At 38.1% G+C, this 27,386-nt stretch overlaps 1 protein-coding gene across 14 annotated transcripts in view; it reads left to right on the forward strand.

Annotated features, from left to right (window-relative positions):
* LOC109043408 (kelch-like protein 5) overlaps positions 1–27,386 on the forward strand; it is a 221,482-nt gene that overhangs the window by 100,101 nt on the left and 93,995 nt on the right. For 13 of the 14 annotated variants that reach the window (XR_011899325.1, XM_072297234.1, XM_072297235.1 and 10 more), the window contains one exon: positions 21,244–21,360. The exons of the other annotated variant lie outside the window; for it this stretch is intronic. Coding sequence is in view for 12 of the 13 variants with exons in the window: in XM_072297234.1 (XP_072153335.1) it covers positions 21,244–21,360 (117 nt within the window). In the remaining variant the exon portion in view is untranslated. The remainder of the gene's footprint in view (positions 1–21,243; positions 21,361–27,386) is intronic. 14 annotated transcript variants of the gene reach the window in all.

The following is a 27,386-nucleotide window of genomic DNA, read 5'->3' on the forward strand; positions in this document are numbered from 1 at the left end:
AAAAGAAGTTTTAACTTTCTTCTGTACGAGAGAATTTGCATGTAGCAGGGACTACCAAAGTGTTAAATTTTTGGGATTAGAGTATTGTTGGCCTCAAAAAAGTTCGTCCATGCCTCATAATTTCGAAAGAAGCTCGGATCATATTCCAGGCTTCGTTTGTGTTCTGCCAACAATTGATATCGTGTGATGGCAACCAATGGCTATCTGAAATCAAATGTGGCGGTCGGGCGTAAAGTGTTAAGTCTACATTTTGGCTGCTCGCAGTTGGAACTCTTTCAACTATTCCAGCAACCTTGCATTCTAGTGATGATATCCAAATGTAACCAAGTACATCAAACTCAGGGTTATACATGTGTGGTCTGTCAACGCGGTCCAAAATACAACACATCAGTTGAGTCAATTGTTATTTTCTTTTCAAACTATAAACTCATCAAAGTTGCATGCATCTGAATTGCATTAAAAATTGCAGACAGTAATGAAGGCTGGTTACATTCTAATTGATAGTGTGTCCAAGCCAAAATACCCAAGTGGTTTCTCATTTACTTTAACTCAAGAACGCGGAGAAAAAAAGAGTAAGAAGTTTTATTTTACTGATGTCTCTATGTGAACATAACAAAGCCTATGTTTAGTAGGGTGTCCCTTATGAAAGCAGAAATTGGATACTTTGCAATTTGGACCTAAAATTTCTGCCTCACCCGTAAAAACACTCATGTGCATAGGAATACCAATGGTACATTGTCTCTAAACTGAGCTAGAAATTGTAGTTCCAAAACGTAAAATGTAGTCCAATATAAGAAGACAAAAATGCAACTAGTGAGTCTCTTGGTTTTTTGGCAAGTGATTGTACAGAAGTTAGCAACACTTGAAGTCGGAGACTCTTACCGACCGGAATCGGCGGTCACACTAGATTACAGAACTGCCTACTTACAAGGGCTGTAATTTGGGTTCTTAAAGAATAATTTTGCTGCTAGGCATTGAATCTTGCTGAGAAATACAATAATTAGAGATTTCACACGTTTTGGCATCCCTTCTCCGACACCTAGCCTCCCCTTTCACCAATTTTGAGAGTGCACAAAATAATGTTTATTGCATTTTTAGCCAACAAAATGCTATCTTACAGTATGCTTGGTTTCAAAATATAAAAATATAACCATATGTCCTTGATCCTCTTTCCTCATCACCTAGTGACCTTACCTTTTAATAATGGGGCACTTTTCATGGGCTAAATGTTTTCAAACTTGGGAGAGAAAAAGAGTTGAAAAGCACCTGCACCATCATTTGAGCTTATCAAAGAGTATGCTTAGGCCAACCGATTTTGGAAATGTTTTCTTCATTATAGGAGTGTTTCCGCTATTTGCATCTTTGTTGTTCGACGCTCAGGGAATGAGTCCTAAATGACGTTTAGACAAAAATTGAGATTTGGCGATGTATTTTCAAAATAGTGGCTTTCAAAAAAAGTTGAAGGCAGCAAAGTTCAGTGTTACGGATTCAGCACAAAAAAACTAGAAGGAAACATATGACAAAAACATTTTCTTAGAATTTTGCAAGGTTTCTTGTTTTTGGTATAGATTGACTGAACTGACTTAGTTAAAAAAATGTTCATTCAAAGCATACATTGGGAAGTATTGATCTTTTGTACGTAAAAATCTGTGTGCTTTGTTATATTTTTTTTTGTGTTTCCAAATGAGGACTTATCTGTAACAATAGTGGATGTCGAGTTTTCACATTGTGAGAAAATCGCATTTGAAGTTTTCGAAGCCTTACACTTAGCTGCCCGTAGAACCGAGAGGATTCTTATAAAGATTATCATAAAGAGCAACCCTTCCTGTAAAATATACACGTTTTGCGATCTATGTAAGTGAAAAATTGCAGGAGTAACAGCGATTTGAAAAAAATGTGACATCTGCTGTTTTTACTAAAAACGTTTTTTATGCATGAAACAAAGTTCTCAGGAGGGTTAAGGTTGGTGAAATGATTGAAATGAACCAAAAGTAAGTCAATGCTGAGTCATTTAATACATTTGAACAAAAAACTAGACCGTTTGTAACTTCTAGAACAAAAATAAGGAACAAATTATAAAATCAGTTAAAAAATCAACAATTCTGGCGAAACGGTCCCGATACGTATGTCGGTGCACGGGCAGTTATCGCAAGTGGATTCGAATCTCTACCGTGTCCTGCCGCGGCGGCGGGGGAGAACAGTGGATTCTCACATCCACTGATTTTAGAATTAACATGGTTTTCAGTTCATATCTCGCTGAAAAATTATCCTGGAAGTCTGAAGCTTTGCACAGGCATTCTTGAGGGTTCCAGAATTTGAAAAAAGCGTTTGCCCTAAAAATGGCGGATGTCAGCGACCGTTGTTGTTACATATAAGTCCTCAAATGCTCCTGGTGTGAATTTATTATTAAAGACTGATTTTAATTTCTTGAATAGTAGGTCCTATTATTTTCCTATCTACTGATTGCTATGATATTATCTAAATTACCTAATAGTTGCAAGAATGTAAATTCTCATTGCAGCTCTTCAAAAATGGTCTCACTTCACATTAAGTTTTCAGAGAAGAAACATCAGAAGCATTGAGCGAAAGGAATTGCCAAAATTTTCGAGTAATGGAAATACTTTACTTTCCTTTCATGAAAATTAAGTGTGTCAATAAAATGATGACATGGATTTAAACGATCAAATTTCCAAGTTGATTTTATGATAAAATAAATGTTCACAATTTAATTGTTAAATTAACAAGAAATAGAGAAAAATCAGAACGTGTAAATATCCATGGATTAGTTAAAGCTATTCCATTGTTCGACGGTTAATTTTGAAATTTAAAATTTCAAGTATTTTTCTCCTCCTCGTTGGCTCTTATTATTAAATGCTTGCCGACTGATATAACATTCTTATCCATCAACATCGATAGTAATGAGCTGTGGATTACCGACATTCATTCCTTGTCCTTATCCATGGATTAGGTATAACTGTTCCACTGTATGACTGTCATTTCTTTGGAAATTTAAAATTTCAAGCAATTTTTCTTCACCTTTTAAGTAATTAGATATGCTAATTAATATGAAATTTGCATCCATTCAATGTTTAAAAATAAGTTGCATATTACATTCATTCTCTCTCAGAACTTCCACCTGAAATACTTGCACTTGGGCACACAAACGGAAACACAGTCTCAAGGAATGTGAATTACAGCTGATTTGTCTACTAAATTTAGCTCAATACCTCTTAAATTTACAAAAAATCGGCGCATTATGCTGTCTGTTGTGTTTAGGTAGATGTATAAGACCGACTTAGTGAAAAACGAATGGGAAAGTGAACGCCCCGAGCTTCAAGACTTTTTTGGCGCTAGATTGATTGTTTTCCCACTGTGCGACCCAAGCCATTATCAACTGCTAAAACAAATACAAAATTCAAAACAAGGCTTCAGAAACCATTACATTTAAAAAGCCGTGTGATCAGCCCCGACCATAATTAGGACTGATAATACATAAACAACCTCAAGAAGCAATGTTGACCAAGAACAGTCAACCCTCACCAAGAAACAATGAAGACTTGACTGGTCCTGGTCAAAGTTGCTTCTTGAGGTTGTTTACATCTTATCAGTCCTAAATTTCGTCGCGGCTGATCTCACGGGTTTTTAAATGTAGTGGGTTTTTTAGCATTGTTTTCAATGTTCTGTTTGTTTTAACAATTGATAATGGCTTGGGTTGCAAACGCCCCGCAGTTATTTTTGTAATTTTAGCCTTGTTTCCCACTGTTTTATTGTGTTTCATGTTACCGAATTTCGGGCCACCATAACTTCTCTCTTTTGTATATCTACTAAAAAACCTCGAAGACTCTCTGAAAATATTTGACTGTGAGAGGGGCAATATTATTCGAGCGAGCGTGCGGCCGCGCGGCCCCTCCAGTCGGTATCTATGATGACTGGGCAGAGCTACGGAGCTCACTTTGCAGACTTACACTCGTGCAGTCCACAGAGGAACAAAATTTGCCCAGGTGATCGAGAGCAGACCAAGTCAGAGAGTCATCTCCTAGACATCCTTTGTACATCCTGTCAGACGCTTCGCTTGCTCGCTCGCTTGAATAGCGTTCTCGAGTTCTCAAGCACTCTCTGGAACCAGGGACTGATAGCGGAGGTTGACTGCCGGCATACGTCGAGATGCCGCATATGTAGGGATGCCGCGGCATCCCTACATATGCGGCATGCCGGATGCCCAAGTAGCCGCATATGCCAGTATACGTTGGTAGCCGGATCTCTAGGTATGCTAGCATCCCTCGCTGCAAAGGATCCCAGCATACTAGGGTGGACAGCTACATTGATACGCTAAGATACTAATATCCACCATGTATATGCTACTAGACGGCTACTGAGTGCACCGAGATTGGCCGCCACAGTTCGCAGAACTTCCACTGAAGCGCTCGCATTGAGGGCATTGTCTCCATTGTCCGTCGCCGGAGATTTCCAGGGTGATCGTCGGACCGAATTTCGACGTATCCTACTCTCGAGGGCTGCCACAGGATCCAGCTACTATGCGGATGCCGAGATCCGTCGGGTCACCGTCTAGCCGGCTACCTAAGTATCTCGGGATCTGTAAACTGAGGATCGAAGTCTTCGACCTACCAGCATAGCATACTATGCGCATGCCCCGAGATCCAGGAGCCTTGAGCATAGCTTAGTAGCCGGAATCCCGTATCCGGGCTGGATGCTTGCGGCCAGGTAGCCGCTACCAGTCCCTGTCTGGAACCTGGCCCTTCTGATCATGAAATTGAAGTTAAAACTGGGACCATGTGTGTTGTGATTAGAAATTTAAATTTTGAAGACAGGTTGGTTATTGATAGAAATATTTTTATAAGTAGAGTGTTAAAATTTTTCCTGGAAGTTTCAAGTCCAGAAAATGTGTAAAAAACATGTTTAGTACCCTGTGTAAAGGAGTACGTAAATGAAACGGGCCATTTCGGGCTCGGGGTGGATACCTTTGAGACTTGCCCGAGTCATTCGCCAAACAACGCCCCATCTTTTCCCAAAGTTTCAAGCCTTCCAAAAATTTTGGGGAGACGCGGGGAGGGGAAGTCAAAGTTAATAACCGGCAAAATTTTCGCGATCAAATTACTCGAAAACCAAGAAATTTTGAAAAACACGGTTTAAACGAGCGTTTTTAGCGTGACGAGAGCTTTCAGTAAATGTATAATATCATAGGGTTTAGTCAACTTCAGCTCGAGTTATCGGCTCCGAAGCGACGGAACGCTCAAAAAGACCCCATTTTTTTCATGTTCGGGCCGATTTAAAAGAAAATTTGGGGAAAATCGGCTATTTTAAAACTGCGCGCAGCGATGATAGGAAGGAAAACGTCCCGTCTCACTCAGTTCTGCGAATCACACTCCTCAGCCGAACACACATTGTTGCCACATGTCTCCTGGTCCGTCGCCGCGCGCAGTCTAAAATAGCCGATTTTCCTGACCCTCGTTCCTTTCCGCTCTTATAACTCGCGACCGAAACATTTCCCCAGCATGCGGTAAAGAGCTAGAGGGGCTACAGAGAGTCAGGAACAACATATCAGCTTTTCAAAAAAATTAAAAATGGGCTATTTTGGTAATCGCCCGAACTTGAAAAAAAAGCGGGTCATTTCTAGCGTTCCGGCGCTTCGGAGGCGATAACTCGAGTTTAAAGTTGACAAAACCTTATGATATTATACATTTTCTGAAAGCTGTTTTCAAGCTGAAAACGCTCATTTAAACGGTGTTTCGAAATATTTAGTAGTTTTTGAGTAAAAAGTTCGCGAATATCGCGGATTTTCAACTTTGACCCCCCGCTACTTCGCCCCAAAATTTTTTGGGGACATGAAACTTTGGGAAAAGATGGGACATTGTTTGGTGAATGAATAGGGCAAGTCTCAAAGGTATCCGCCCCGAGTCTCAAATGGGTCGTTTTGCACGCACTCCTTGCAAACTATCAGCTGGCAAAAAAGGACTTCAGATCACGAGGCGACAGTTTCCGGTCGGACTAGCAACGCGTTAACTATCAATAAATCTTAAAGCCATTCCGGATATCGTCGGAGTGGACCTTCAGGATCATTTATTTGCACATCGTCAACTTTATGTTGCTTTGAGTAGGGCTGGAGAAATGAAAAATGTTTGTTTGCCCACTAAAACGGAATGACTGCATGGCGCAGATGTAACAACAAAAAACATTGTTTACAACAAACTGCTATCGTAGAAGCCTACATATTTAGAATACTTTCTCTCTTCGTCAAGTGTCAAGGCATGTTTTTTCTTCTTTAGTCAGCAAACAAATGTTTTTTATTCATCAAAGGCAATTTCAACCTCCGCTATCAGTCCCTGGTCAAGGCATGTCTTTTCTCCTTTAATCAGCAAACTAATGTTTTTTATTCATCAAAGGCAATGTATGGTATGTATGTATGTACGGTATCGCATGGTATGGTATTGTATGTATGTATGTATGTATGTATGTATGTATGTATGTATGTATGTATGTATGTATGTATGTATGTATAGGTCACACTTTTTTCACTCACAATCATAACATATCTAAAGAAAACCAACCAACCTGCCACTTCTGCAATTCATCACCTCTAACCATCAAACACATACTTATGGACTGCTCTTCCCTCCGACATCTCCAATCACAGATCTACTCCCCTACAATCAACAGAAATACAAACCCTCTTACATGCGATGAACCTAATATTGCCACCAAAATTCTGAAACTCTTCACCTCTCCTAATTTAAAAATCTAAATTTTCGTTTATACTCCTATATATTTTCAAAATTACTTGTAAAGACGTTAATAGCCTGAGTCGCTGAATGTCTCAAAATTATAATAACTAACTAACTAACTAACTGTATGTATTTATGTATGTATGTATGTATGTATGAATTGTATGTATGTATGGTTCGTCGGTATTATGTATGTATGGTAAGATAGTATATCCGTTTATTTAAAGGTGCCTCTACCATCTGGATCATTAATGCCTCACCTCCGAGGAGAAATCAAAACAGTGTAGTACAGAATTTAAATAATTTAAAAAATATGAGTCAAAAAAGGGTAGTACACAAAATTAAAAGATAGGACAAGGAAAGAATGCATGATATTTGGAGATTCATTCGTTTGATTAAAAGAGGGATTTCATGAAAAAACTTTGAAAATATATGTACGCGTGATTGATTGATTGATTGGAAAGGGGTACGTGCAAAACGGGCCATTTGGGGCTCGCGGCGGATACCTTTGAGACTTGTCCTATTCATTCACCAAACAATGTTCCATCTTTTCTCACAGTTTCAAGCCCCCCAAAAATTTTGGGGAGATGCAGCGCCCCATCGAAGTTAAAAAGCAGTAACATTAGCTATGTTTATGCGAGCCTCTAAACCTAACTTCAATTGAAACCTGAGTTTGAAACCAAGGTTCAAATCACGGCATAAACGATACGGAACTAACGAAATGTAGGTTTCCGAAATTTGTGTTTGAAACCTTATTTTACACTAAAGACTAGGTTATCGCACTCCGCATAAACGAACCGGAGGTTGAAATTAGTTGAAATTCGACTTCAAATGCGATTTTCAGGTGCGCGGTCGGCAATATGGCGGATTTATTATCATAACGTTCGTAAACAACTGGTGCTTATCCCACGATTTAGCTTTAATTTTGCCATTATTTAACATTTTTTACAATCATAATTTTACTATAATTGTTGCTTAAGCACTTTTACGTGATTTTTTCAGTTATGTGTGGCTTATTTATCCTTATTTAGCTAAACGTAGGACGTTATTTTCTAGTGAAGGTGTTAAGTGTCAGATGGAATCCAGGCTTATTACTGCTTTTTCAGATAATTCTTGCAACTCTAATCAACATTTTATGACTACAGAAGCAAACCAAGCAAAGAGCTTTACAGGCTACAATTGAGTAATAGCCTTACCTACCAGTTCATCATCTGTGGAGAACTTTTTTACTGTATCCACACGATTTGCCTAGGATTTCAAGATAAGGCACCCTGCTTCCCTTTAAGTAGTGCACCGAATTTTTTCATTTCAATCTACCGATTAAATCTTAAATCTGATCCAATCAGAGCTGTGTAGCTCTTGAATTTGTGTGTTATCCATGTATCTATTTCCTGGTTGTCCTACTGAAAGTGTGAGACCAACCACAACCGTGACCTGCTGACTTATTTCTTTGATCCAATCTCTTGTAAATGATGACTCAAATTCTGCGGCCTTCATTTATTGAAACTAGTTCAAAGTTATTGCTCGAAAGTATCGTCACTCTTCTCATACTGAGGTAGAAGGAAGGAGATTTTTTGGTGAGTGCTCTGTTATCCAAGATTTGCAATTTGAGGTAAGAATACGGTTTTTATTGAGGCGTGTAACAATTTTTGGTTGTTGAATCACTTGTCATAATTGAGCCTTGGCGTTAGAGATGCATCAACTGTGGAAAGTGGCTCTGCCTGTGCAAAAATATCTTGTGACAGCAGTGAATGTCAGTAAATGCACTTTACAGGTAGACTGAAAGCTCCATATTCCAATCTACCCGAATAATTAAATTCAAAAGCATTTTTGAATTGAGTTCATATCGAATCTCAGTGGGAGAATAATATACAGTGTAAGCGAAAGAATATCAATGGTAAGGTTGGGTTTGTGTCTTAGGTTAGTGAAATGCAATGGCAGGTTCTGAAATCTTGTTTGTCAGTTGCTCTTTACATGAGTCACCTTTGAAAATCAAGTTTAAGAAAAAAAACACATAGGTAGGCAAACAGTAGTAGGTAGGTAGCTTGCCTATTTTCTTCCTGTCTTGCTCATGGACTCGGAGAGCAGTCAGAAAGAGGGGTGAGAGACAGGATTTCAGCGCGTGTCTCTGGGAATGTGGAAACTCAAAATTTGTGAAGCGTCATCAGTTTGTTAAGATTGTCACCGTCCGTTGTCTCAAGAGGATTTAGACGCTTCTGCTTCAGCGATACTTTGTTGACCTATCAATATCCGCTTATTTTGATCATATTTTGAAGGAGCGATTCCCATAAGTATTCCCGATTAGTTATTTGTTTCACTACAGTAATGGCAGACATACAATCTTTACGACACCATGGAGTAAAGGTGCAGTACTGGATTAGCACTCCTACACTTTCAATGCCTATATCTACCTATTGTAAGATCATTAGAAGCTCAATAAACAACATGATGAATTTCTGCGCCTGCCACAATTATTTTTAACATCACTAAAATTACCTATGGCAAATTTTCTGAACTCAGCATATAAGCTCGAGCATGATTTGACGGGTTGTTGAGATTACTTAGGTATTCATTCAATTTTTAAATATGAACGTAAAATGATTAAAAATCCACTGTCATTTTTCCAACTGTTGCTCAGAAAGTCAGTAAAGGCTTTTCTAGTGAAGATGAAGCCTCCGCTTATATATTGCGGAAAAATTGTGTGTTTCGTGAAACCTCGGTTTCGAGCCTCGCATAAACGTAGCTATTTTCGCGTATATTGTGCGGGTTACACGCTCAAATTTCCATCAATTTCCGATCAAATGGTGACTGGTGCGCACCATCTACCTACCATCAAATTTCTGAGGCCTGCAAAAATTTGATGGTAGATGATGGAGCTGTGGGGCTCATCCTTCATCTGATTTTCACACAACCGTGCTTATTTCATGCTTATTTCAATCAACACGCTGTTTATTAATTAATTTTACTCATCAATCTAGATAACTGGGTGAGTTCAAATAAGCGTCTAATTTGGTGTCCTGAGCTGTTTTAATCGTCATAATCTGAGAAATATGGGCAGATCAAATTTTTTTCTCATTTTCCACACTATTGTTGACTATTACATGCTATTTCCCACTTTATTTGGACTGAAATAAAAATTTAGGAGAACTTTGAATGTGCAAATTGCCTACATTTGTCCCAAATTTGCGTGTCCCCCGTGCCTGGTTCTTGACTTTAAATCGATGTTGCAGCATGACTAGAGTGATTATCTAAGAAAACTTTATCGGAGATGATAGGTAATGCTTTTGAATTTGAGAAAAAAAATATGTGAATTTATTTTTTGCTCCATCAATAACTTTTTCACGCGCTAGAATCATTGTCCCGAGCAACAGTCAGCAACAGTCAGGAGAGACATGGCAACGATGTAATAAGCTCTAAATGATTGCCAAAACGTTGAGGTTTTTCCAAAAACGACTTTTTTTGTTTTGATTGAATAGTTCACACATCGCAGATGGCAAAAATTCTGAAATTCGCCAATTTTTCTGCAAGATTAACGCCATTAATGATGCCAAACAGAATGCAATACACGATAACTAACAGAGCGTCAAGCATACACACACACACACTAATATCAGCACGTAAAATACTTTCGAAGTGTGCGTTAGGGAAAATTTTCTCTTATTCCGATCCTCTAGCACGTGCTACTAAATATTCCGTGAAAAAAAAACACCAAAATTGTCTTTACTGTTAGCGATAAGCTTAAAAAACAGCTTATTCCATCCTGTCCCGTTCCATCTTGTCCCGTTCCATCCTGTCCCATATGTTTCCATCCTGTCCCATGTCCCAGTTTAGTGGGACAGACTGGAAAACTGTTACAACTGAGACTTGCTTGTTTAAGCCCTGTAGGCGCTCTTTTCTACCGATTTAAGTGAAACTTGGTACCCAGGGGTATTTTTCAATGGGGAACTCGAATTTTTAGTCGAATTTTGAAAATTCGAAAATCCAAGATGGCGGACATGACCTAAAATGCTATCGCAGCGCCTAATCAACTGAGACTTGTTTGTTTAAGCCCTGTAGGCGCTCTTTTCGACCGATTTAAGTGAAACTTGGTACTCGGAGGTATTTTTCAATGGGGAACTCGAATTTTAAGTCGAATTTTGAAAATTCGAAAATCCAAGATGGCGGACATGGCCTAAAATGCTATCTCAGCGCCTAATCGATCGATTCACGCAAAACTTGGTACCCGGGGGTACTTTTCAATGGGGAACTTAAATTTTTAGTCAACTTTTTAAAATTCGAAAATCCAAGATGGCGGACATGGCCTAAAATGCTATCTCAGAGCCTAATCAATCGATTTACGCGAAACTTGGTAACCATGCGCCGCGGGTATTTTTGAGTGGGGAACTCGAATTTTTAGTCAAATTTCCGAGATTCGAAAATCTAAGATGGTGGCCGTGGCTTAAAACACTATCTCGGTGACTAATTAATTGATTTTAATGAAACTGGACCGGAAAACCATGGTATAAGGCCGAAGTAGCATTTTTCAACGTAAAAATTGATATAATGTATCAATTTATAGGTACAAAGTTGTAAAAAATATTGCAATAATATAGCTATAAAGTAGCAATTCTCAGTCAACATTTGGACAATTTTTCCCGATTTCGTCAGGTCAGATCGATAAAAAAATCTATACTTAATAGCAATGTCATTGCTATTTGTGGCGGTGCCAAATGGTTTTAGGAAAATTGAGGAATTTATCAGTCTACTCTAATTTTTACAACGTTGCAGAATCCATTCGAAAATCCAATCTTGCCGGAATTGACAGGCAATTCATGATTCAATCATCCAGCACCCTTTAAATTCTTCAGTCCGAGGCGGGATTAGAACGCGCAACCTTCGGATTACTGCCGTGCGCCGCCTTTACCGTTTGAGCTAGCCAGGCTACCTGTTGGGTGCCTCACTTTTCACACATTATATAGCTCCGACATGAAACGAAACCCTTACCCAAGTAGCATTTTGCAACGAAAAAATTGCAATTTAAATGCAATAAAATTTCCAGATGATTTCAACTTTCTTGCAAGAAAATTGCAATTATTTTACAACATCTGACCCCCTCATTGTAAAAAAGTTGCAATTTTTTTTTTGCAAAGAAATTTCAATATTGACGACCTTTAAATTTCAACCCCTAAATTTTCCGGGGAAATTATAATAATTCGAACCCATGCTTACCTAATGTCCTACGACGTTTAGCAGCATAAAATACCGGACGCCCTTGAGTGGGCTTGAACCCGACCCGCGAATGTCATAGCGGAGCACTCTTCCACTGAGCTACAGGGAGCTGATGATGAGCAGGGTTGAAATCACGCCTGTTAAGGCTGTTATCGCATGCATTGCGTCAGTGCGTGGCTCAACATTCATCATAGATTTGATTAACGCCGTTTTTCTCAGGCTTCTTTCTTTTGCCTATTATTTATTTTTTTTCGTGTTACTTATTTTTTTCATATTTTTTTTGTCTGATTTTTTTTTCGATATCACGTAATAGGTACTCACACTAAATTTACACCGGTGTAAATTACACCACGTACTAACTTGAGAACTTAAAAATATTTTCAAAAAATATTTTTAAAATATTTTCAAAACTTTCATAAGGAATATTTTTAATATGCATGTTTACAGGCAATATTTTTGAATTATTTTAAAAATATTTTTTGTAAACATTTTCAAAATATTCCTTTAAAATGTTTTAAAAACATTTTGAAAATATCTTAATTACAATATTGCCATGAAAATATTTTGATGAAGGTGACAATATTTTCAAAATATGTTGGGCTATATGGGTTAGGTGAGACATTTAAGTCGAAAAAACTTTAAAACAACTAGAGAATTGGATGCCAGGCACATGGCGTGAATTTGTTACAACATGATTGCACCGAAATTGCAGTCTTTATAGTGCCTTGAAAAAGAAGGTTAGGCAACAAGCATAATCTACATTTCTTGCAAACTTATTGCAATAAAATTGCAACTTTTTAAGCGCCTTCAAATGAACGTATAGGCAACAAGCAAAAATTGCAATCAACTCACAATCCATTGCAATGAAATTGCAATCCATGCTACTTGGGTACCGGCGCATTTGCATGAAATAAAAAATTCAAAGAATTAAGTGTAACAAATACAGAAACGAAATAAAAGGAGGAAAGAAAGGCATGAAAGAAGTAAAATTAAATTTCCCAGAACTTGGTTAAAAGCATAGACGATATTTATTTTGATTGACTGGAAATTCAAACCTTTTAAAAAAGCATTGAAATTTTTAAAGTTTCAGATTTATCGAGTTTGAGCTATTTCAACAAGACTAAATTGAGGAAAAATGGATGTTTCATCAAATTGTTGCGATACATTCCTGCATTCATGCTAGAGATTTGAAAGCAAGTTACGGAAAGGAACACGCGGGAGTTTTTCATCATACTTAATAGCAAGATTATTGCGATAATTTTTGCGCCTTGCAATTAGCAGATTGGCAACAGGTGACACAACCAATAATCGGAATTTATTGCTACATCATAGCGACAATATAGCAATAATTTCCGCGCCTTCAAATGAGGGAGTAGGCAATATGCATGGCAAATATAATATAGCAACATTCCTACGATTTTATGTCCATCGATAGGTGTCCTTGCTACTTGGGGGAAAAGAAAGGAAATTTTAATAGGGGTGCAATAGGGTTTCTCATGAATCTTAGGCTACGAAATCGAAAAATTCCTGTGTTTTTTCCATTGTGCACAGATTCTCCCGGAAAATTGACTCTTCTGGAAAAGCTAGATTTTTAAGGAAAATTCCGATTCCTCCGGAAAAATTCCGAACTTTCCCAGGATAAATCGCATCGATACAGGTAAATGGAAGTGTTCTTCAGAATCAGCGCCAAAAATCTACTCTGAAACCATTGGCAAATCTTCGGAAAATCAAAAATCAAAAAAAAAAAAAAAGTTGACCGGTGTAATTGTTGTATTAATGTAAGTCCTCAAACTTTTCCTGGCTTTATCACCACTTCAGCGGGTACACACCCACTCGAAGTTTTAAAATTCGGTGTTTTTGATCCATTTTGTATTGCAATAATCCAAGAAATAAAAGCTTCTTCTCGTGTGAAACGAAAACAGTGCGCATTTTGATAAACAGACGGAACTGTCTAAAAGACAAGCAGAATAAGCTCCAGATATCTTTCATGACGGATGAATTTTTTCTTAATTTTTTTGGTTCTGCAAGATATGAAAGGGTTGCATGTTTTCAATTATGCTTTAATTTAGTGCTCGACGATGCTTTTATGACAATTGTGTTCAATTTTTAATTAAAAGTATTATATGTCACCTCTGAGATGAAAATTTAAGAAATCAGGCAAAATTACGGCAAATTTTGGGAAGTGATACACTTGACGGTGGAAATTCGGGTTTAAGCCCAACTATTAAGCTCGACGAGCTATATTTCCTAAGTCTACACCTAATGATAGTCAAAATAAAGTTTGGTTTGCCCAAAAATTCAGAAAAAAATTTTGGGAGGAAATAGAACCTGGAATTTGACCCTTATTTGAATTCACCCAACTCTCGACCGCCATCTTGGTCATCATTTTGATCGGAATTTGACGGAAATTTGAGCGTGTAACCAGGCCATATGTTACTCGAAAACCGAGAAGTTTTGAAAAAAACTGTTCAAACGAGCGTTTCCAGCGTGACGAGAGCTTTCAGAAAATGTATAACATCATAGGGTTTAGTCAACTTCAGCTCGAGTCATCGCCTCCGAAGCGGTGGAACGCTGAAAGGAGACCCCTTTTTTTTCACGTCAGGGCCGATTTAAAAAAAAGCCATGTTTTTATTTTGATAAGAAACTGATACGTTGTTCCTGACTTTCTGTAGTCCCTCTAACTTTTTATCGCATCTGGGGAAATGTTTTGGTCATAAGTTGTAAGAGCGGAAAGGAGCGAAGGTCGGGAGAATCGGCTATTTTAAACTGCGCGCGGCGACGGACCAGGAGACATGTGGCAACAATGTTTGTTCGGCTGAGGAGTGTGATTCGCAGAACTGAGGAAGGGGACGTTTTCCTTCCGATCAACGCCGCGCGCGCAGTTTTAAATGGCACATTTTTCCCGACCTTCGCTCCTTTCCGCTCTTATAACTCGCGATCAAAACATTTCCCCAGCATGCGATAGGAAGCCAAAGGGGCTACAGCAAGTCAGGAACAACGTATCAGTTTCTCATCAAAATAAAAACACGGCTTTCTTTGAAATTGGCCCTGACGTGAGAAAAAATGGGTCTTTTTTGAGCGTTACGGCGCTTCGGAGGCAATAACACGAGCTGATGTTGACAAAACCCTATGATGTTATACATTTTCTGAAAGCTCTTGACACGCTAAAAACGTTCGTTTAAACCGCGTTTTTCAAAACTTCTTGATTTTCTAATAATAAATTCGACTAATAATAAATTTACTTATTCGAAACTTAAGTGACGGAAAAATTACCGTCACACCCCCCCCCCCCCCTCTAACTTTTGACCTAATTGAGGTAGAGATTTGAAACTTGGAGGGTGTTCCTAGATCAAAGGGAGCTACTTTTTGGCCCCCCCAAAATTTTGGGGGACCCCTCCTTGGGGGGTTACGGACCCTAACTTTTTTTTTTTAAATGGGAAGACCCCCTTTGTGATACCTCGTTCGAAAAAACATAAAAAAAGAACATTTTTCGCGCACACCCGAAGTCATTATCTCAAACCATTTCAAAATGGCGGCCGGTCAAAGTTCAAAATGGCCGAAAATTGGCACCTCTGCTATTTGCACATGGATTTGCTTGAAACTCGGTATCAGGGGGTATGTTGGCACGAGAAAAACGAATTTGACGTTAAATTTTTTAAAAAACTCTAATTTTTCAAAATGGCCGCCGGTTTAGGCTCAAAGTGGCCGAAAATTTGACAAACTCGATTTTTTGCCTATGGATTCACCTGAAAGTCGGTATCTGGGGGTATTTTGACCCGAGAAGAACGGGTTCGACCTTAGATTTTTAAACAAACCCTCATTTTTCAAAATGGCCGCCGATTAAAGTTCAAAATGGTCAACAATTGGCAACCTCGACTTTTTGCCGATAGATTCGCCTGAAACTCGGTGTTTGAGGGTATCTGGGTGGGAGACAAACGAATTCGACGTTACTTCACCGAGTTTCAGGTGAATCCATCGGCAAAAAATCGAGTTTGTCAAATTTTCGGCCACTTTGAGCCTAAACCGGCGGCCATTTTGAAAAATTAGAGTTTTTTTTAAAAAACTTAACGTCGAATTCGTTATTCTCGGGTCAAAATACCCCCAGATACCGACTTTCAGGTGAATCCATTGGCAAAAAATCGAGTTTGTCAAATTTTCGGCCACTTTGAGCCTAAACCGGCGGCCATTTTGAAAAATTAGAGTTTTTTAAAAAATTTAACGTCAAATTCGTTTTTCTTGTGCCAAAATACCCCCAGATACCGAGTTTCAAGCAAATCCATGTGCAAATAGCAGAGGTGCCAATTTTCGGCCATTTTGAACTTTGACCGACCGCCATTTTGAAATGGTTTGAGATAATGACTTCTGGTTTGCGCGAAAAATGTTCTTTTTTTATGCTTTTTCGAACGAGGTATCACAAAGGGGGTCTTCCCATTTCAAAAAAAAAGTTAGGGTCCGTAACCCCCCAAGGAGGGGTCCCCCAAAATTTTGGGGGTCCAAAAAGTAGCTCCCTTTGATCTAGGAACACCCTCCAAGTTTCAAATCTCTACCTCAATTAGGTCAAAAGTTAGAGGGGGGGGGGGTGTGACGGTAATTTTTCCGTCACTTAAGTTTCGAATAAGGAATCACCTAGGAAATTTTGTTTAATTTTAAACCGTGCCCAGATTTAATCATATGTAAAAATTTCGATGGCTACAGCTGTAGCAAGTGATTGCGACAGTAGCGCATTCTGTAGGAACGGCGAAGTACCGCAGTACACCGGTCGGCCGCGCGCCACTCGAGCGCTCTCGCGGAGCGATCTGGAACCTCTTGTACCCGACTACCCAGCTGTCTAGCGTGTGCACGGTGGCTCAGTCGCTCAGACTTCTGAGAAAAAGTTGGTTATTTATTATTTTAGCTTAATTAATTAATTGTTTTCACCAAATTTACTAAAGGAAGTCGCGAAGCTAATCTAGGCAAGTAGTTTGATGTAAGAAAACAATTTATTTAATAGTATATTTAACTTATTGGAGTCGGATGAAGTTGGTCGACGTGTACGGAAGCTAGATGAAATGAATTTGATGGGGTCCCGACCGGTGCTTCACCGCAGTCATCCGACCAAGATGAGTTAAATGCTTAATCGGATCCTTTCCATTGCAGAGCTGTGCACGTGATGAGTAGCACGCTTGCAATGGAAAGTACAAATTCTTCTTGTAATTAATTGCTTGTGTGACGCATCCAATTTCGGGTAGCTCCTACAGTAAATAATTACATGAGATTTCTACTATTACCCTCGTATTGAAATTTTATTTTAACGAATATTATTTGTATTTGGAGACAGACTGACATTAATTTAATTATGGCAAATAAATCTCTTATAGCGTGTCAGATTCCAAGAGTGCACGTGGTGAGTAGCACCTGGAGCTTTGGTCGCTATTTGAATTTATTTGGAAAGTAGTTATTTTGAATCCTAAATCGACCATTCAAGATTGAATGCACGTGGTGAGTAGCACCGGTTGTCTGGGAGATTTAAGGTCAAATAAATAATCAAAGAGAAATTCATTGGAAAGTCCGAAAACATTTTTTATGTCCCTTTTACCGTTCCTTTCAAAGTAATTTAAAAGTCAATCCGATCAACTCATTCGTCTTCACTCATCCTAATCTTGATCTCGCATTTAGTTATTTTTTTTGTTTTGAGAATTTTAAGTTTATAATTGTGTTTAAGAAATAGTTTTCTTTTCTCGTCAATAAAATTGACTCTAGTACGTTCAAATTTGCTCTCATTTTTTCCTTCCTGCCAAGCCTGTCCTCACCTCAGGAAAATCACCTCATTACATTTTTTGATCGCGCACCTCGAGTGTTTTGGCGCCCGAACCCAGGCGTCCCGACGAGCATCTGGCACCCTAAATTTGTGGCTTGATCAGCTGAAGCTCGATCCTTTCCGGAAGGCTTGCTTTCCCACATAGCACAGAATCTTATGTCAATACTGATACATATTGTTGGATGTTGACATGATATCACCAACACTAATGCAGTATGATATTAAGATTGTCGGTTAAAAGGTATACCGCGTCAGCATGAATATAACACTGATACCTTCAATATATCAAACAACAGTATTGAGTCAATGCTGACGAGGTAAAAAAAAAAATAACACGAGAAGAAATTAACACGAAAAAATGAAAAAAAAATATAGGAAGAAAAGGAAGCCTAAGAAAACACGGTGTTAATCAAAGTTATGATGAAAGTCGAGCCGCGCACTGATGCTATGCATGCTATAACAGCCTTAACAGGCGTGATTTTAACCCGAAACACCACCAGCTCCCTGTGGCTCAATGGCAGAATACTGGGCTAGGAATTCCACGGTTCGGGTTCAAATCCACCTGAGGGCGTCCGGGTATTTTACGCTACTAAACGTCGCAGGACATGAAGTAAGTGGTTTATAATATTCAATACTTGTATACTTGTGTAATTCATGTTTCAAATGTAATACATGTGTAGTACTATGAAAATGACGGCCATCGTCTGAACTTTCATATCTACTTGACAGAGTGCGCTGAGTGTACAGACGTGTCAGTGTTAAGGTAGTAATGCATACATATTGTCGGTGTCCTGCAGTGTTCTGATGACCTTGTCATAACCCTGATTTCCATATGAAATCAACCTTTTCGGCCAATACTGTAACAATATTTTGACAGCTCCAAATCAGTAACTAATAAATACTGGCATAGTCTTGATATAATATTAAATCAGGATACATCAGCATTTTATAAATACTGACACTACTGACGTGTCAGTACTATTGTAGTATTATATCAATATTCTGTGCTATGTGGGTTCTGACGATCAGGATCGTACGAGTTCTCACTTTTCCTCGCCACAGGGGGGAGGGGACTTTTCGAACACCCTGTATGATGAAAAGTAGAATAGTATTATAGTATTAATAGTATTATAGTAATAATAGTATTAATAGTATTATTATAAATTATATATTTAATAATGTTAATTATTAATAATTATATAAATTATTTCTATACATTTTTATATATATTTACTGTATAATCACTGTCCTCCTATTGTGGGGAGGGAGGACAGTGCTTATACTATATTAAAATACCCTCTCTAGGGGTTGCCCTATAATATAACAATATCATAAAGTTACGACTTTTTTTTAAAACAGAAAAAGCAACTGAATTTGAGCTCAACTTAAGTAAGCTAAAATTCAATGGTATTTAAATAATATGGGATAACTCTAACATAAAATTTGTTAAACTCAATTTATGTTTTAATTTTTGCATCTATATAGAATACTCATCTTACACATAAATATCAAAGATTAAAATGCAAAAATGATAATAGACAACCATTTTTTCCATTTAGTAAAATATAGTCCATGACCTCTTTTAATCGCATTAAACTTAATTAATTCAATCACAAGGGTTACTAAATTTATTTTAACCAGCTCAAGTCTTATATGCTTTTTTTTTTTCTTTATTTCTGTGTTAATTATAATTCAATGGTGGCGAGATGTTATACGAGAATCGTTATATGAGGGATTTCGGTCTTTGAAAATTAACTATATAATTGGATATGGTATAATTTTTTTTATTATTTCAGAGATCTGTCTGTTTGGTTCATTTTTTTGAATGTATTTTTATTATAGATTAAGACCAGACATAGAAACGGGATCCATTTGACCCCCCTTCAAAGTTACTCAGATAAGGTTTATAGACATTCCTTTATTAAACACTATAGTTTTACTAATATCGGGATTTTTCATTACCAAAACGTGTTTCCAAAGAACACCTCAAGATCATTAGAATTATATACAACAAACCATATGGAAGTGACTGTAAAGAAATAATGTCATCAGAGAGACTGTTTACAGTGACCTCTTTATACATCTATGAATGTATTAAATATGCAGTAGAAGGAGAAATAATAAAGCCGGCTGATCTATTTCCCACACACAACTACAACAGCAGACACTTCTTCATCCCCAACAATTCCACCAAGTACAAAATTTCTGAAAACAGTGTTAAGTTTGCTTCTATTCAGCTGTTCAATGCTCTCCCTCTAAATATTAGACTTCACTTTAAGAACTCAGAGATCAGCAAATTTTTTTCACATTTGAAATCGTTTCTTTTGGCTGAATCCTTTCAAGATCTCTCTGAGTTTTTCACCACTGCTTAACTTCCTAACTTAATGTTCTAGTATTGATAACTCACGGTATTCACTCTCTCTGTTTTCCAACTTGCTGTTATTGCAGGTTATAAATTTATTATAAGATAAATTTGTTTTAACGTCTTTTTTGTAACTAAATACCATGTTGACTAGTACAATAGCCCCATATGGTGGCTTTATGTATGTTATGTAAAAAATAAAAAATAAAAATAAAAATAAAAAATAAAATAAAAATAGTATTACACAAGAAAAACTTGATTAATTTTAATTTGTATAGAATTTGTTGGATCACAAGTTTCAATCGCAGCGGATGTACTCTTCAAGAAGTTGATGGTTTTCTTGATACTGTCTTCATTGGAGAGGTGTGACTTGAGGTTTAGATCTGGATCGAGGTATTTTCCTCTGTCCTTTTCAAAAAGACTGCAACGACAGAGAACGTGCTCGACTGTGAGTGCAGTTTTGCAGGGATTCCAGTGAGGTTGATCCACTTTTTTGACGAGGAATTGGTGAGAGAAATTAGTGTGACCGATGCATAGTCTTGTTAGTATGGGTTGCTCTTTGCGAGTGAGGTTATTTGGTGGCTGAATGAGCATTGTGGTTAGGTCTACTGGATGATTTTTGGTTTTCTGGTATGTTCCCATTCCAGCTCCCACTCATTGAGGATTTGATGCTTGATTGAAGTTGCAAGATCAGCTAAAGTAGCTGAGAGTGGATAGAAAAGGCCGACGGTGAGTGCAGCCTCTTTGGCAAATTTGTCCCCTTTTGTGTTGCTAGGGATTCCAACATGGCAAAGTGTCCAAATTAAAGAGATATGGAAAGCGTCTGACATGAGGGAGTGCAGCAGGTTGAGAATTTGGATTACTAAAGGATCGGCGCTAATGAAAGTAAGGCTATAAGGACACTCAGGGAACCCGAACAGATCAGTGTTTTCTTGGTTGTAGTTTCTTGGACATATTCAACATGTATGTTGTTCATGTATGCATGTATGTATGTAACAAGGTGGTGAAATGGTGCTGGGTTCACACCATTTTGCGGTGAAAATAAAGCCAAAAAATTCCAAAAATACAATCAGAGTCAAAGATTTTATTTTTATATTCTCTACCTTATTTTCCTTGAATTCTCGTGTTCTTGACAGGAACATTTTGTGCAAGTTATATGCAACCAAGAGTACCTGCTTTTGCCAATAGATGAAGTATGTAAACTGCTAGAATCTGATAATTTGAACGTGCCCTCCGAAGAAACAATTTTTCAGGTAAAAATGTAATGGAAGGATTACATTTCCCATTTTAATTTATTTATGTATCTTTTTATTTATTTATTTATTTATTTATTTAATTATTTATATATTTATTTATTGTTTCGTTCGTTCGTTCGTTCGTTCGTTCGTTCGTCCGTCCGTCCGTCCGTCCGTCCGTCCGTCCGTCCGTCCGTTCGTTCGTTCGTTCGTTCGTTCGTTCATTCCTTCATTCATTCATTCATTCATTCATTCATTCATTAATGCATGCATGAATCCGTCCGTCCGTCCGTCCATCCATCCATGCATTTATCCGTCCATCCATCCATCCATCCATGCATTTATCCGTCCGTCCGTCCATCCATTTTATTTAGAAACTAGCGACCCCTATATGCTTCGCACGCAGCAATCTATGCAGAAAATCCAGCAAAAATAAATTTCATATACCTAAAGGACCCTTTCTCTCTGTTCCCTTCAGTATAAATAAGGGGAGGTCTGATTTTGATAAATTTAACATTTTGCTTGGAAACTATACTATTAAAATCAGGGCAGCTCTTACCGCCTGCAGGGCGCCAAGGAGGCTTCAAGACGATGGAATTCGGATTCCTTTGGGTTGATTCTCTTTTCACTCCCGCAGTCCCCGCGCTCGCCCGACTTGTAATAATTTAGAGAATGGCCAGGTACAAATGATCTTGGGAATTCGTTTCAGAGAAAACCAGTGGCACTATGGTATTCATCGCAAAATTTTACAGCAGAGCGCCCAATGAAGTGCAAATTCCAGAGGCGTGCCAGAGTCTCACTGCTGTATTGAGAAAATAAGAGTGGACCCTGATCAACTTTTAGAATCGTCTCCACAAAGAAGGAGGGGTAGCAGGTAGGCGGAGGGGGATAAGAATAGCATTTTCCTTGGTTTCAGCACGTCCAACTCCGAAGTTCTACCGGAACTCTGATGTATTCTCGGAAATAAGACAAGATTTTGGCGTGAAGAGAAGGTTTAAAGCAAAAAGTCAGAAATTTGCGGTGAAATAAGACAAATTTTTAGGAGAAGAAGTTGCAAAATTTTTTCGCTGGATTTCTGAAAGTTCAGATCGAAGAAAACTGCACTCTTCCTGTCGTTTCATGATAATATTTTTTTTGCCTCCTTATTGTGTCTTGATTTTGTGTAGCACGCTGAAAATAAAAAATTAAAAACAAAAAATTCTCGGAAGAAGAAGGGAATGAAATTCTAGAAAAATTGGAAATGGACCATTGGACGTCAGTGTTACTGCACCAAAAAACCATGCACAATGTCATACCTTTTCACAAGCTTCCAGCTCAATCTCCAAATCTAATTTATTCTTTCCTTTTCTTTTTTCACTTTTTGAACATTTCCATTAATATATCTTTTTCTAGGTGTTAGTGACTTATAAAAAGAAAGAAAAAGATGTAATGAACAAACATAAAATACAGTAGGAAGCAGCAAAGGCTCATGCCCTAGGCCTAGCTCGGCATGAACTCCAAAGCCACATTAAGTTATGAGAAAATCAAACACATTAAACAAATTACAATAATGAAGTGGCATTATAAAACTCTTCATCATGTTCCCTGGTCGTAAAATTGAAATCTCCGTTTTTGAATCTTATGAATAAAATGATTGAACTGCTCCCGCAACCCTCAATCTTCGGCTCCGGCGTGTTGCAGCGTTGAGATGTGCGCTTTGCTTTACCTGGAGACATCGAAGGGTGAAGGGCAACAGAAAGGCGGGGAGGGGAAGTCCACGCATCGAACCAACGCGTGCCGTGATATTTGCTCATTGCTGGGTCCTGGTTCAGTTGATGTAATAAGCCGGGTCTTTTGTACCAACTCAGATGAGCTAATAGATTCCAGCGTCTTATTGAATCAGTTCGAATATTTCCGACCCGAAGCATCGGCCTCACTGATGAGTGCAGTAAGGCTATGTGGCATCATAGCCTTACTCAATAGGGTGTGTGCCCGACCTGGCAACGGGGCACCCACAGACAGACTGGCTACTAGCCAGATCCAGCCCCTTCCTGTTCAAGTCGTGATTTCGTTATAATCGTTATAATAAACATCTTTGAGTGATCATCAGCGTCTCATTTATTTCGGCTACCGACCCACATCATGGCGACGAGGATAACGTGACAGAAATCAGCGAATTCACCTGATCAGCTAAGAACTGGGGACTGGCCATGCACCTGTTAGGCCACCATGCTCACTGCCGCAGATCATCAGAAGAAAATGGGTAAATAGATTGTTTTAACTCATCCCCCGACATGACGCTCAAGCAGAATCCACAGCTACAGTGATTTCAGTGAATTTTATCCTATCGATTTAGTTCGAATTGTTTTTAATTTTTATAATGTCTTAGTCTCCATGCGCTTCAAGGTTATGACTGATAACAGTACCAGATGAGGCACCTATCATTATTATAGGCTAAGCAATTATTGCATTCAAGAATCTCTCATACTCGCAATTAAAACAATGGAATTGCGAACTCCCGATCCCCTTTCTCTCAGTGGAAACGTCCATGAAAACCTGAAACGTTTCAAAAAACAGTGGTCCAATTACAGTATAGGCTACGAATTAGACAAGAAAGATGAGAAAGTCCAAGTCGCTATCTTTCTCAATATATTGGGCACTGACGCAGAAGAAATTCTTAACACCCTCATCATTACTGACGCTCAAAAGAAGACAGTAGATGGTCTTCTAAAAGTTCTAACTGAATTTGCCAAGCCTAAACTAAACATAGCTTACTGTAGATACTTGTTCAATACGAGAGATCAACAAGAAGGGGAATCATTCGATCAATTTTATATGGCAATTAGAAAATTAGCCGAAGATTGTGGATTCGAAAAGCTGAGAGATTCACTTATCAGAGACCGAATCATCATAGGCATCCATAATGTTCAACTGAGAGAACGTCTCCTCGGCGAGGAACTGCCGCTAGAGAAAGTAGTTTCCTTGTGCCTCTCCGTCGAAGCAGGAAAGAAAAGGTCGAATGAAGTCAATCAACCCAAAGCATCAAGTGTTGATCTAGTCAATAGTGGAAGATTTCAAGGCAACCCCTCAAATCAAGGCAACAACTTCGCTGGACGAGCTCGAAACAACAACTCTGGACAAGGACGAAACAACAACTTCGGACAAGGATACAACCATCAAAGCAGGTACAACTCGCCCAATCAACAGCAGCCGTCAAGAATCATTGATTGTCGTTCCTGCGGTCTACAACATCCTGTGCGACAGTGTCCTGCTTATCGGCAGCAGTGTAAAAAATGCTTGGGTCGAAATCATTTTGAAAAAATGTGCCGTATTAACGAAGTGATTTGTCCTGAAAATTCAGCACCTTCAGTGCACCTTGATGAAGTCGAAGCTTCAGATTATGTTTATATCTCAGAAATTAGTTGCATTCCACATAATTTTCCAAAGTCCTTTTCAAATCCCCCTATTACTGACTATAATCTGAGCAAGTGCGGTAAAAGCTCTAAAATTGAAGCGAGTGCGGGTCGCAATCAAAAAGCAAGCTATCAAACGCATCATGCTAATCAATCAAATCATGTAAATGTAAATGTAGTTTCTTCCGCTGAGACAAATGAGTTCTGGATGCAACAATTGCTGGTTAATAATTCTTTCATTGATTTCAAAATCGACACCGGTGCCGAAATAAATATTTTACCGTGGCATCTTTATCAAAAAGTTAAGACTTTAAGTGATGATTTAGTTCCCAATACAACAAGGGTTCTGGGATATGGCGGAGCTCCTATCGAAACTTTTGGTAACGTAACCTTAAAATGTCAATTACCCAATACTAGTGTTCCTTATACAATTAAGTTCACTGTAACCAAAACAGGCTCTACCCCTCTGTTAAGCCTACAAACATCAGTACAACTTGGCCTAATTTTTAAAAAACAAATAGATTATGTGTCTGCCTTCACTGATGAAGCTGCAGTTCTTGCAAAATTTCCCAAACAGTTTTCCGGCGTTGGAGAATTTCCAGACGTAGTTGACTTATTTGTTTCACCTAATGCAATCCCATCAAATGATCCACCGAGAAGATTGCCGCATAAAATTAGAACTCCCCTGCGAGATAAATTAAATGCATTACAATCTTTGAACATAATCTCAAATGATGTCAAGAATGTTATATGGTTCAGTAACCTAGTCGTTGTGGAAAAAGATGATGGATCCATCAGGGTGTGCTTAGATCCTAATCGATTGAATAAACATATTAAAAGAGAACTTTTTCTCATACCATCCTTTGAAGAAATTAAACTTAAACTCACAAACAAAAAGTTGTTCACTGTTCTAGATATTAAGGATGGATTTTGGCATTGTAAATTGTCTCCAGAATCAACAAAGTACGTTGGGTTTCACACACCGTTTGGAAGTTTCAAATTTTTGAGACTACCGTTTGGAATAATTTGTGCCCCAGAAATTTTTCAAAAAGTATTGACCAAATACTTCGGTGATATTCCGAATGTAATCATCTATTTTGACGATATACTAATTTGCGGTGAAACTGAAGAAGAGCATGACAGAGCTTTTGCAGAGGTAATGCGAAGAGCAGAGGAACTGAATATTAAGTTTAATAAATCTAAATTTCAATTTAAAAAGACATCTATTAATTACATGGGGCACGTTCTCAATCAGGAAGGAATTAGCCCAAATCCAGAATACTTGGAGGCCATTTTGCAATTAAAAAATCCAAATAATCGTAAGGAATTACAAAGTTTTTTGGGGAGTGTGAATTATGTCCGTGAATATATTCCTCATCTTGCGGACCTGATTCAGCCTTTTCGAGGACTGCTTAAAAAGAATTCAGTGTTCACATGGCAACAGATACATACTGAGAACTTCAATAAAATAAAAGAGGCAGTTTGTGCAATAAGCAGTCTAGCTAATTTTAACCCAGCTAAAAAGATAACTCTGCAATGTGACGCGTCTCAATTTGGTCTGGGAGCTTGTCTCTTGCAAGAAAAAAGACCTATAGCTTTTGCGTCTCGTAACTTATCTGATGCGGAATGTCGCTACGCACAGATCGAAAAAGAACTTCTCAGTATTGTATTTGGAACCAAACGCTTTCATAACATTGTATATGGTTATAAAATTTATGTTGAAAATGATCATAAACCCTTAGAGCCTAGTTTTCAGAAAAATATTTCTCAAATTATGTCAAATCGCCTACAGAGACTACTACTCAAACTGCTACCGTATGACCTAGAAGTAAAATATATTCCAGGAAAAAATATGTATCTAGCCGATCTGCTCTCAAGAAACTTTTTAAATGGTAAGCCAGAGGATTTTATCCCATTAAATGAGGTGGTTCATTGTATTGAGACCAACTTTGAATTATCAACCCCAAAATTCCTAGAACTGCAAAAAGCTACATGTAGTGACCCAATGTTAGAACGTGTGAAGCAAATGCATTTACAAGACTGGAACAGTTGTAACGATGAGGCCCTTAAACCTTTCTATAAGATCAGGCATGAAATTGCAATGAATAACGATATTATATATTTTAAAAACCGATTAATCATTCCAACTGAATTAAAAACAGTTTACCTAAAATTACTGCATGGAGACTCGCATTTAGGGATCAGCAAAACAATAGAAAAGGCTAAATTAATTGTCTACTGGCCTACTTATATCAAAGACATAGAAAATTATATAAAAGCGTGTCCCACGTGTAGTAAATTTCTACCAAAAAATGTAAAGGAGCCTTTGATTTCTCACACCATTCCTAACTTGCCGTTTCACAAGGTAGGATCTGATATAGCAGAGTTTGCAGGAAAATCTTTCTTAATTCTAACTGATTACTACTCGAAATGGCTTGAGGTGAGACCCATGAGAAATAAAACGTCTTTAGAAGTAATCAGACTTTTTAAAGAGATTTTCAAAATTCACGGTATTCCAGCGCTTGTCATTGCAGATAACCAGCCATTTGGTTCTTTTGAGTTAAGTCAATTCGCTAAACAGTTCAATTTCAAAATCCAAACATCGAGTCCTAAATACCCACAATCCAATGGCATGGCAGAAAACGGGGTGAA

Source organism: Bemisia tabaci, chromosome 2, assembly GCF_918797505.1.
Source record: "Bemisia tabaci chromosome 2, PGI_BMITA_v3".
NCBI lineage: Eukaryota > Metazoa > Arthropoda > Insecta > Hemiptera > Aleyrodidae > Bemisia > Bemisia tabaci.